This window comes from Strongylocentrotus purpuratus, unplaced genomic scaffold (genome assembly GCF_000002235.5).
Source record: "Strongylocentrotus purpuratus isolate Spur 01 unplaced genomic scaffold, Spur_5.0 spur5_scaffold_5, whole genome shotgun sequence".
Classification (NCBI taxonomy): Eukaryota; Metazoa; Echinodermata; class Echinoidea; order Camarodonta; family Strongylocentrotidae; genus Strongylocentrotus; species Strongylocentrotus purpuratus.
The window spans coordinates 37,917,469-37,930,236 of NW_022145611.1; the positions used below are offsets into that span (position 1 = coordinate 37,917,469).

A 12,768-nucleotide genomic window follows, 5' to 3' on the forward strand; every position below is an offset into this window, starting at 1 on the left:
ACGGAGTCCCAGTATAACCAGCAGAGCACGCACAAGTATACATGTTCACTGCATCAATACAATCTTCATTAGCCATACACGGAGTGGAAGCACATTCGTCGATATCTGTGCAAATTGAGTTTCAGTGATAATCATTGGAATGAAAGTGACAAGAAAAATAATTCCCCTTTTGACCACTTTATCTTTTTTTGACGGATGAAAGGGAAATTAATATAAAACTGGCATTTTAAATAAGACAGTTAATGAATTGACAACCTCATTCGTAAAACTACAACAATTCATAACTTAAACAAAGTAAATGAACTAAATATCTCTTTTAATGTTTAATGTGTATATATTATTTTGTAATGGGAATATTAATGTTCAGTCGTCAGGTGAAAAATAAAACTATATTCTAGTCTGGATATTGTGAAGAAACACAGTGTTTTGGACAAAAACAACACGGTATTTGGAGACTAGATAACAAATACTTGGTATGGATTACAATATCGTTGAACATCGAACTATAGTTACAGTCAACTACTTAAACATTTGTTTCACTGAAAGGTTTATATTCTAAACAAATTAGTAAGTAGCCGTCGCAGGTAATCAAATAAAAAAGGTCATTAAAATGAATTAACATTGTGACATTTTACTGTTGATCGAGAGGAGATGCAAACTGTGAGTTGAATTTGACTCTGATACGAAGCATGAAAGCCTAGGTATATATATAATGTCTTGATGAGAAAAAAGCATTTGATTTATGTAATAGGTGTTTGTGTGTAATCTGCTTTGACTTGATAGCTTACCTGCACACGGAGTCCCAGCATAACCAGCAGAGCACGTACAAGTATACATGTTCACTGCATCAATACAATCTTCATTAGCCATACACGGAGTGGAAGCACATTCGTCGATATCTGTGCAAATTGAGTTTCAATGATAATCATTGGAATGAAAGTGACAAGAAAAATAATTCCCCTTTTGACCACTTTATCTTGTTTTGACGGATGATAGGAAAATTAATTTAAAACTGGCATTTTAAATAAGACAGTCAAGGAATGCACAACCTCCTTCGTAAAACTACATCATTACATAACTTAAACGAAATAAATGAACTAAATATCTCTTTTAATGTTTAATGTGTTTTCTATTATTTTTATAATGGGAATATTAATGTTCAGTCGTCAGGTGAAAAAAACAGGACTATATTCTAGTCTGGATATTGTGAAGAAACACAGTGTTTTGGACAATAACAACACGGTGCTTGAAGACTAGATAACACATACTTGGTATGGATTACAATGTCATTGAACATCGAAATATAGTTACAGTCAACTACTTAAACATTTGTTTCACTGAAAGGTTTATATTCTAAACAAATTAGTAAGTAGCCGTCGCCGGTAAACAAATAAAAAAGGCCGGAAACTAAATTAACATTGTGACTTTCACTGTTGATCGAGTGGAGATGCAAACCGTGAGTTGAATTCGACTCTGATACGAAGCATGAACGCCTAGGTATCTATAATGTCTTGATGAGAAAGGAGCATTTGCTGTATGTAATAGGTGTTTGTATGTAATCTGCTTTGACTTGATAGCTTACCTGCACACGGAGTCCCAGCATAACCAGCAGAGCACGCACAAGTATACATGTTCACTGCATCAATACAATCTTCATTAGCCATACACGGAGTGGAAGCACATTCGTTGATATCTGTGCAAATTGAGTTTCAGTGATAATCATTGGAATAAAAGCGACTAGAAAATAATTTCACTTTTGACCACATTATCTTTTTTTTGACGGATCATAGGAAAATTAATTTAAAACTGGCATTTTAAATAACACAGTTAAGGAATAGATAACCTCCTTCGTAAAACTACATCAATACATAACTTAAACGAATTAAATGAACTAAATATCTCTTTTAATGTTTAATGTGTTTTCTATTATTTTTATAATGGGAATATTAATGTTCAGTCGTCAGGTGAAAAAAACAGAACTATATTCTAGTCTGGATATTGTGAAGAAACACAGTGTTTTGGACAACAACAACACGGTGTTTGAAGTCTATATAACAAATACTTGGTATGGATTACAATATCATTGAACATAGAAATATAGTTACAGTCAACTACTTAAACATTTGTTTCACTGAAAGGTTTATATTCTAAACAAATTAGTAAGTAGCCGTCGCAGGTAATCAAATAAAAAAGGCCGCAAAATAAATTAACATTGTGACTTTTCAATGTTGATCGAGTGGAGATGCAAACCGTGAGTTGAATTCGACTCTGATACGAAGCATGAAAGCCTAGGTATCTATAATGTCTTGATGAGAAAGGAGCATTTGCTTTATGTAATAGGTGTTTGTATGTAATCTGCTTTGACTTGATAGCTTACCTACACACGGAGTCCCAGCATAACCAGCAGAGCACGCACAAGTATACATGTTCACTGCATCAATACAATCTTCATTAGCCATACACGGAGTGGAAGCACATTCGTCGATATCTGTGCAAATTGAGTTCCAAAGACAATGAATGAAATAAAAGCGATTAGAAAAATAATTCCCCTTTTGACCACTTTATCTTCTTTTGACGGATGAAAGGGAAATTAATTTAAAACTGGCATTTTAAATAAGACAGTAAAGGAATGGACAACCTCCTTCGTAAAACTACATCATTACATAACTTAAACGAAGTAAATGAACTAAATATCTCTTTTAATGTTTAATGTGTTTTCTATTATTTTTATAATGGGAATATTAATGTTCAGTCGTCAGGTGAAAAAAACAGAACTATATTCTAGTCTGGGTATTGTGAAGAAACACAGTGTTTTGGACAACAACAACACGGTGTTTGGAGACTAGATAACAAATACTTGGTATGGATTACAATATCGTTGAAGATCGAAATATAGTTACAGTCAACTACTTAAACATTTGTTTCACTGAAAGGTTTATATTCTAAACAAATCAGTAAGTAGCCGTCGCCAGTAATCAACTAAAAAAAGGCCGCAAACTAAATTAACATTGTGACTTCGTCGATGTCTGTGCAAATTGAGTTTCAATGATAATCATTGGAATGAAAGTAACAAGAAAATAATTTCCATGTTGCCAGATTTGTCTATATTTAGCGATTAACAGGAAAATCAATTACAAATTGTTTTTAAATGCAAATTAATGACAATTGAGAACAAATCTACTTAATTTATAAAACTATTAATCAAAAAATAAAATAAAGTAAACAAACTAACTCTATCTTGAATTCGTCCGATTTTTTTCCGAATTCATGGACTTAGAAGAAGTAAAAATCTCGAAAACAAGTTTCGTTGTCTGACAATCCTTGAAGAGGCCCTCGAAGAAAAAGAGAATAACAGGAAAATTAAGTAAAAACTGACATTTTAAATAATGACAGGTAGGTTTTTTAGGTAGGCTTTCCCCAAACTTTAGCCCACTCCATTTTCGGGAAGAAGGGGGGGGGGGGGGGGGGGGGGGGGTGGCAGTGTATGAAAGTTAAAATGTTGATTTTGACATAATTATATGAAGGGGTTAAGTGCACGATATTAGCGTATATCATGGCTTAAATCATCGTTATCATTAAGTGTTAATTAATTTCCTTTAAAACCAAAAGATTTCTCGACGTTAAATTTTGATGTTACAATATATCTTCATACCTGTACCACACAAATCTCCAGTATATCCCGCATCACATATACATGCATCGCCAGTGGCATGACAGGTACCTCCGTTCATACATGTGTTGGTAACAGAACAATCAACTGCAGAGAGAAGAGAAAATATCCTTAAATGAACTAATCTTTAAAGTCACCGTTCACTAGGAAATGCATGAGTGACGAGTATACAGACGCTTATAAATTCAGAACCTTCATGATACTCGTCTTCAATTTGCTTTAAAAAAGTGTTTCCATCCCTTGAAAATTTCACTGCCCCTATTGGTTTATACTGTTGTGAAGCAATTCTCTGTCACACATACATACACACTCTCTCCTAAGGACAATTTTATAGAATTAAGGTTTGTCGTGGGAACGATTTCTATCTTTTCGCTCAAGGTCCAGGACTCCAAAACTCCAAATAATGGCCCAGAGGGCCCCTGTCGTGTTGCAGGGGCAGAGGCCTAAGTTGGCAGTTGTCCAGGAGAAGGAGCCACCGGATGCTCTTAATTAAGTCTAACAATTAATCTAGAACCTTCAAGAATTCCCTCCCGACGAGTAGAAAATTATTATTTTTGAAATTCAAACAGCCCCACATTCATTTCATTAGAAATCGTATTTTTTTCTCTTTCATAGAACTGCATTCAATTTTTTGTTTTACTGTTCTACTTTCATCTGAAGCCTTCGTCGGCACACGTCGAACCTATTGCAACTCATCTGCAATGTAATCTATATGTTTAGATTTGGGTTTCATGTTCTTCTTTTTATTTTCCGTCTCGCTCCCTCCCAATTTCCTTTCTCCCTCTATCTTTTTTTCTTTGTCATATCTTCGTTTCTTTTTACCCTTTTCTCCCTTTTTTCAGGACCCCGCTAAAGAAGGGGGATGACCGCGGTCGATTCACCCTTCCCCGATCCACCATAGCTTTATACATTCATTGCATATATTTCAACAAATGGCGGTGGGTTGAGGTTTTCATCCCATCTAAACAGTTAACTACTTGAACATTTGTTTCACTGAAAGGGTATATTCTAAACTAATTAGCAAGTACCATCAATTTTAAAAGTATCGTATGATAAGACTGAAAGCTTTGTTTTGCACGTTTGTTGCAATAAACGAAAAAAGTGTTCATTTTTTCAAAATTGTTCATAAAGTTATGGATGTAGATTGTTAATAAATTGTAGTTTGGAGTACATTTTCAGCGACTTGTCTCATGAAAATTAAGGGGCCGGAATAATAGTGCTGATTTCATTGAATAGCGTCATCTTGTGTTATAAACAAAAGAGTGAAAATAATTTTGTGACGGATTGGACTATTTTTAGCGATAGGACCCGGGGTAGCCTAACACTTTGTCAACCTTTTCATTTATGTTCGACACTGTAGCTTGATTCACACTTTTGTAATTTGGGAAGATAAAATGATTCATTAACTTTTTACGTCAGGCCGTCGCTGGGTCAACTAAAAAAAGGCCATTAAAATAAATTAACATTGTGACTTTTCAATGTTGATCGAGTGGAGATGCAAACCGTGAGTTGAATTTGACTCTGATACGAAGCATGAAAGCCTAGGTATCTATAGTGTCTTGATGAGAAAGAAGCATTTGCTTTATGTAATAGGTGTTTGTATGTAATCTGCTTTGACTTGATAGCTTACCTGCACACGGAGTCCCAGCATAACCAGCAGAGCACGCACAAGTATACATGTTCACTGCATCAATACAATCTTCATTAGCCATACACGGAGTGGAAGCACATTCGTCGATATCTGTGCAAATTGAGTTCCAAAGACAATGAATGAAATAAAAGCGATTAGAAAAATAATTCCCCTTTTGACCACTTTATCTTCTTTTGACGGATGAAAGGGAAATTAATTTAAAACTGGCATTTTAAATAAGACAGTAAAGGAATTGACAACCTCCTTCGTAAAACTACATCATTACATAACTTAAACGAAGTAAATGAACTAAATATCTCTTTTAATGTTTAATGTGTTTTCTATTATTTTTATAATGGGAATATTAATGTTCAGTCTTCAGGTGAAAAAAACAGAACTATATTCTAGTCTGGGTATTGTGAAGAAACACAGTGTTTTGGACAACAACAACACGGTGTTTGGAGACTAGATAACAAATACTTGGTATGGATTACAATATCGTTGAAGATCGAAATATAGTTACAGTCAACTACTTAAACATTTGTTTCACTGAAAGGTTTATATTCTAAACAAATCAGTAAGTAGCCGTCGCCAGTAATCAACTAAAAAAAGGCCGCAAACTAAATTAACATTGTGACTTCGTCGATGTCTGTGCAAATTGAGTTTCAATGATAATCATTGGAATGAAAGTAACAAGAAAATAATTTCCATGTTGCCAGATTTGTCTATATTTAGCGATTAACAGGAAAATCAATTACAAATTGTTTTTAAATGCAAATTAATGACAATTGAGAACAAATCTACTTAATTTATAAAACTATTAATCAAAAAATAAAATAAAGTAAACAAACTAACTCTATCTTGAATTCGTCCGATTTTTTTCCGAATTCATGGACTTAGAAGAAGTAAAAATCTCGAAAACAAGTTTCGTTGTCTGACAATCCTTGAAGAGGCCCTCGAAGAAAAAGAGAATAACAGGAAAATTAAGTAAAAACTGACATTTTAAATAATGACAGGTAGGTTTTTTAGGTAGGCTTTCCCCAAACTTTAGCCCACTCCATTTTCGGGAAGAAGGGGGGGGGGGGGTGGCAGTGTATGAAAGTTAAAATGTTGATTTTGACATAATTATATGAAGGGGTTAAGTGCACGATATTAGCGTATATCATGGCTTAAATCATCGTTATCATTAAGTGTTAATTAATTTCCTTTAAAACCAAAAGATTTCTCGACGTTAAATTTTGATGTTACAATATATCTTCATACCTGTACCACACAAATCTCCAGTATATCCCGCATCACATATACATGCATCGCCAGTGGCATGACAGGTACCTCCGTTCATACATGTGTTGGTAACAGAACAATCAACTGCAGAGAGAAGAGAAAATATCCTTAAATGAACTAATCTTTAAAGTCACCGTTCACTAGGAAATGCATGAGTGACGAGTATACAGACGCTTATAAATTCAGAACCTTCATGATACTCGTCTTCAATTTGCTTTAAAAAAGTGTTTCCATCCCTTGAAAATTTCACTGCCCCTATTGGTTTATACTGTTGTGAAGCAATTCTCTGTCACACATACATACACACTCTCTCCTAAGGACAATTTTATAGAATTAAGGTTTGTCGTGGGAACGATTTCTATCTTTTCGCTCAAGGTCCAGGACTCCAAAACTCCAAATAATGGCCCAGAGGGCCCCTGTCGTGTTGCAGGGGCAGAGGCCTAAGTTGGCAGTTGTCCAGGAGAAGGAGCCACCGGATGCTCTTAATTAAGTCTAACAATTAATCTAGAACCTTCAAGAATTCCCTCCCGACGAGTAGAAAATTATTATTTTTGAAATTCAAACAGCCCCACATTCATTTCATTAGAAATCGTATTTTTTTCTCTTTCATAGAACTGCATTCAATTTTTTGTTTTACTGTTCTACTTTCATCTGAAGCCTTCGTCGGCACACGTCGAACCTATTGCAACTCATCTGCAATGTAATCTATATGTTTAGATTTGGGTTTCATGTTCTTCTTTTTATTTTCCGTCTCGCTCCCTCCCAATTTCCTTTCTCCCTCTATCTTTTTTTCTTTGTCATATCTTCGTTTCTTTTTACCCTTTTCTCCCTTTTTTCAGGACCCCGCTAAAGAAGGGGGATGACCGCGGTCGATTCACCCTTCCCCGATCCACCATAGCTTTATACATTCATTGCATATATTTCAACAAATGGCGGTGGGTTGAGGTTTTCATCCCATCTAAACAGTTAACTACTTGAACATTTGTTTCACTGAAAGGGTATATTCTAAACTAATTAGCAAGTACCATCAATTTTAAAAGTATCGTATGATAAGACTGAAAGCTTTGTTTTGCACGTTTGTTGCAATAAACGAAAAAAGTGTTCATTTTTTCAAAATTGTTCATAAAGTTATGGATGTAGATTGTTAATAAATTGTAGTTTGGAGTACATTTTCAGCGACTTGTCTCATGAAAATTAAGGGGCCGGAATAATAGTGCTGATTTCATTGAATAGCGTCATCTTGTGTTATAAACAAAAGAGTGAAAATAATTTTGTGACGGATTGGACTATTTTTAGCGATAGGACCCGGGGTAGCCTAACACTTTGTCAACCTTTTCATTTATGTTCGACACTGTAGCTTGATTCACACTTTTGTAATTTGGGAAGATAAAATGATTCATTAACTTTTTACGTCAGGCCGTCGCTGGGTCAACTAAAAAAAGGCCATTAAAATAAATTAACATTGTGACTTTTCACTGTTGATCGAGTGGAGATGCAAACCGTGAGTTGAATTTGACTCTGATACGAAGCATGAAAGCCTGGGTATCTATAATGTCTTGATGAGAAAGGAGCATTTGCTTTATGTAATAGGTGTTTGTATGTAATCTGCTTTGACTTGATAGCTTACCTGCACACGGAGTCCCAGCATAACCAGCAGAGCACGTACAAGTATACATGTTCACTGCATCAATACAATCTTCATTAGCCATACACGGAGTGGAAGCACATTCGTCGATATCTGTGCAAATTGAGTTTCGGTGATAATCTTTGGATTAAAAGGGACTAGAAAATAATTTCACTTTTGACCACTTTATCTTTTTTGACGGATGATAGGAAAATTAATTTAAAACTGGCATTTTAAATAACATAGTTAAGGAATAGATAACCTCCTTCGTAAAACTACATCAATACATAACTTAAACGATGTAAATGAACTAAATATCTATTTTAATGTTTAATGTGTATCTATTATTTTTGTTATGGGAATATTAATGTTCAGTCGTCTGGTAAAAAATAAAACTATATTCTAATCTGGATATTGTGAAGAAACACAGTGTTTTGGACAACAACAACACGGTGTTTGGAGACTAGATAACGAATACTTGGTATGGATTACAATATCGCTGAACATCGAAATATAGTTACAGTCAACTACTTAAACATTTGTTTCACTGCAAAGTTTATATTGTAAACGGCAAATTAGCAAGTAGCCGTCGCCGGTAATCAAATAAAAAAGGCCATTAAACTAAATTAACATTGTGACTTTTCACTGTTGATCGAGTGGAGATGGGGGAGATGCAAACGGTGAGTTGAATTTGACTCTGAAACGAAGCATGAAAGCCTAGGTATCTATAATGTCTTGATGAGAAAGGAGCATTTGCTTTATGTAATAGGTGTTTGCAGGCGCGTACGCAGGATTTTTTCAAGGGGGGGGTTTTAACATTTATAAATCGGTCCGAAAATTTCGCAACGACTCAGCCAGCCGCTGAATAAGCGGGGGGGGGGGGGGGGGGGGGGGGGGGGGGGGGGGGGGGGGGTCTCGAAATTTGGAAATTTGACATTTTGCTCCGTTGGGGGGGGGGGGTAAGGTCACCTTTTTTAGGTCGGCCATGGGAATAATTTTTTTTTTTTTTTTTTTTTTAATAATTAAAAAAAAAAAAAAAAAAAAAAAAAAAAAAAATCCAAAAAGGGGGGGGGGGGGGGGGGGGGGGGGGGGGAGGGGGGGGGGGGGGTTTAGGTTTTTTTTAGGGGGGTTTACACACAAAAAATTTCCAAAGGGGGGGGGTTTAACCCCCCAAACCCCCCCCCCCCCCCTGCGTACGCGCCTGGGTGTTTGTATGTAATCTGCTTTGACTTGATAGCTTACCTACACACGGATTCCCAGCATAACCAGCAGAGCACGGACAAGTATACATGTTCACTGCATCAATACAATCTTCATTAGCCATACACGGAGTGGAAGCACATTCGTCGATATCTGTGCAAATTGAGTTTCAATGATAATCATTGGAATGAATGTGACAAGAAAATTATTTCTATGTTGTTAGATTTTTCTATATTTAGCGATTAACAGGAAAATCAAGTAAAAATTGTTTTTTTAAATGCAAATTAATGACAATTGAGACAAAATCTACTTAATTTGTAAAACTATTAATCAAAATAAATTTATCTTAATTCGTCCGATTTTTTCCAAACTCGTGGACTTAGAAAAAGAAAAAAATCTCTAAAACAAGTTATTGTCTGACAATACTTAATGTGGCCCTCGTAGATAAAGACAATAACTTTTCACTGTTGATCGAGTGGAGATGCAAACCGTGAGTTGAATTTGACTCTGATACGAAGCATGAACGCCTAGGTATCTATAATGTCTTGATGAGAAAGGAGCATTTGCTTTATGTAATAGGTGTTTGTATGTAATCTGCTTTGACTTGATAGCTTACCTGCACACGGAGTCCCAGCATAACCAGCAGAGCACGAACAAGTATACATGTTCACTGCATCAATACAATCTTCATTATCCATACACGGACCGGAAGCACATTCGTCGATATCTGTGCAAATTGAGTTTCAATGATAATCATTGGAATGAAAGTGACAGGAAATTTTTTTCCATCTTGTCAGATTTGTCTAAATTTAGCGATTTAAAGGAAAATCAAGTAAAAATTGTTTTTAAATGCAAATTAATGACAATTGAGACAAAATCTACTTATTTGTAAAACTATTAATCAAAACAAATTTATCTTAATTCGTCCGATTTTTTCCAAACTCGTGGACTTAGAAAAAGAAAAAAGAATCTCTAAAACAAGTTTCGTTGTTTGACAATACTTAATGTGGCCCTCGTAGATAAAGAGAATAACAGGACAATTAAGTCAAAACTTGCATTTTAGATAATGAGAGTTAGGAAATAAATAACCTCCTTCGTAGAATTATCAATGCATAACATGAACTAAATATCTCTTTGAATGTTTAATGTGTTCTCTATTTTGTAATAGGAATAGTAATGTTCATTCGTCAGGTGAAACACAACTATATTCTAGTGTGGATATTGTGAAGAAACACAGCGTTTTGGACAACAAAAATACGGTGTTTGGAGACTTGATAACGAATACTTGGTATGTATTACAATATCATTAAACATCGAAACATAGTAAACAATCACCTACTAATTTTGTTTCACTGAAAGGGTATATTCTAAACTAATTAGCTAGTACCATCAATTTTAAAAGTATCGTATGATAAGAATGAAAGCTTTGTTTTGCACGTTTGTTGCAATAAACGAAAATAAGTGTTCATTTTTCTCAAAATTGTTAATAAAGTTATGGATGTAGATTGTTAATAAATTGTAGTTTGGAGTACGTTTTCAGCGACTTGTCTCATGAAAAACAAGGGGCCGGAATAATAGTGCTGATTTCATTGAATAGCGCCATCTTGTGTTATAAACAAAAGAGTGAAAAAATAATTTTGTGACGGAATGGACTATTTTTAACGATAGGACCCGGGGTAGCCTATGAACAATTTGTCAACCTTCTCATTTATGTTCGACACTGTAGCTTGATTCGCACTTTTGTAATTTGGGAAGATAAAATGATTCATTAACTTTTTACGTCAGGCCGTCGCTGGGAATCAACTAAAAAAAGGCCATTAAACTAAATTAACATTGTGACTTTTCACTGTTGATCGAGGGGAGATGCAAACGGTGGGTTGAATTTGACTCTGATACGAAGCATGAACGCCTAGGTATCTATAATGTCTTGATGAGAAAGGAGCATTTGCTTTATGTAATAGGTGTTTGTATGTAATCTGCTTTGACTTGATAGCTTACCTGCACACGGAGTCCCAGCATAACCAGCAGAGCACGTACAAGTATACATGTTCACTGCATCAATACAATCTTCATTAGCCATACACGGAGTGGAAGCACATTCGTCGATATCTGTGCAAATTGAGTTTCGGTGATAATCTTTGGATTAAAAGGGACTAGAAAATAATTTCACTTTTGACCACTTTATCTTTTTTTGACGGATGATAGGAAAATTAATTTAAAACTGGCATTTTAAATAACATAGTTAAGGAATAGATAACCTCCTTCGTAAAACTACGTCAATACATAACTTAAACGATGTAAATGAACTAAATATCTATTTTAATGTTTAATGTGTATCTATTATTTTTGTTATGGGAATATTAATGTTCAGTCGTCTGGTAAAAAATAAAACTATATTCTAATCTGGATATTGTGAAGAAACACAGTGTTTTGGACAACAACAACACGGTGTTTGGAGACTAGATAACGAATACTTGGTATGGATTACAATATCGCTGAACATCGAAATATAGTTACAGTCAACTGCTTAAACATTTGTTTCACTGCAAAGTTTATATTGTAAACGGCAAATTAGCAAGTAGCCGTCGCCGGTAATCAAATAAAAAAGGCCATTAAACTAAATTAACATTGTGACTTTTCACTGTTGATCGAGTGGAGATGGGGGAGATGCAAACGGTGAGTTGAATTTGACTCTGAAACGAAGCATGAAAGCCTAGGTATCTATAATGTCTTGATGAGAAAGGAGCATTTGCTTTATGTAATAGGTGTTTGTATGTAATCTGCTTTGACTTGATAGCTTACCTACACACGGATTCCCAGCATAACCAGCAGAGCACGGACAAGTATACATGTTCACTGCATCAATACAATCTTCATTAGCCATACACGGAGTGGAAGCACATTCGTCGATATCTGTGCAAATTGAGTTTCAATTATAATCATTGGAATGAATGTGACAAGAAAATTATTTCTATGTTGTTAGATTTTTCTATATTTAGCGATTAACAGGAAAATCAAGTAAAAATTGTTTTTTTAAATGCAAATTAATGACAATTGAGACAAAATCTACTTAATTTGTAAAACTATTAATCAAAATAAATTTATCTTAATTCGTCCGATTTTTTCCAAACTCGTGGACTTAGAAAAAGAAAAAAATCTCTAAAACAAGTTATTGTCTGACAATACTTAATGTGGCCCTCGTAGATAAAGACAATAACTTTTCACTGTTGATCGAGTGGAGATGCAAACCGTGAGTTGAATTTGACTCTGATACGAAGCATGAACGCCTAGGTATCTATAATGTCTTGATGAGAAAGGAGCATTTGCTTTATGTAATAGGTGTTTGTATGTAATCTGCTT

The 12,768-nt window shown here is 34.9% G+C and overlaps 1 protein-coding gene and 1 long non-coding RNA gene across 2 annotated transcripts; both read right to left on the reverse strand.

Moving 5' to 3' along the window:
• Positions 1-1,682, reverse strand: LOC115929565. Its single transcript, XR_004066547.1, has 3 exons — positions 1,583-1,682; positions 789-899; positions 1-105 (listed from the first exon to the last, which is right to left on the reverse strand). It is a non-coding gene; the product is annotated as an uncharacterized LOC115929565 (long non-coding RNA).
• Positions 1,683-3,273: 1,591 nt separating this feature from the next.
• LOC105436524 (fibropellin-3-like) lies at positions 3,274-8,319 on the reverse strand. The gene is made up of 4 exons (XM_030999192.1): positions 8,212-8,319; positions 5,301-5,411; positions 3,653-3,757; positions 3,274-3,332 (listed from the first exon to the last, which is right to left on the reverse strand). The coding sequence occupies exons 1-4, from the start codon at positions 8,291-8,293 to the stop codon at positions 3,274-3,276; spliced, it is 357 nt and encodes a 118-aa protein (XP_030855052.1). The 5' UTR covers positions 8,294-8,319.
• Between the last annotated feature and the right edge of the window lie 4,449 nt (positions 8,320-12,768).

Excerpts from the sequence above, each read along its gene's own strand:
- LOC105436524 (XM_030999192.1), bottom strand. The coding sequence starts at position 8,293 with ATGGCTAATGAAGATTGTATTGATGCAGTGAACATGTATACTTGTACG. Across the intron at positions 5,412-8,211 it reads TGCTGGGACTCCGTGTGCAG|ATATCGACGAATGTGCTTCC; the intron begins GTAAGCTATCAA and ends CAATTTGCACAG. Across the intron at positions 3,333-3,652 it reads TGGAGATTTGTGTGGTACAG|GGCCTCTTCAAGGATTGTCA; the intron begins GTATGAAGATAT and ends TTTTTCTTCGAG.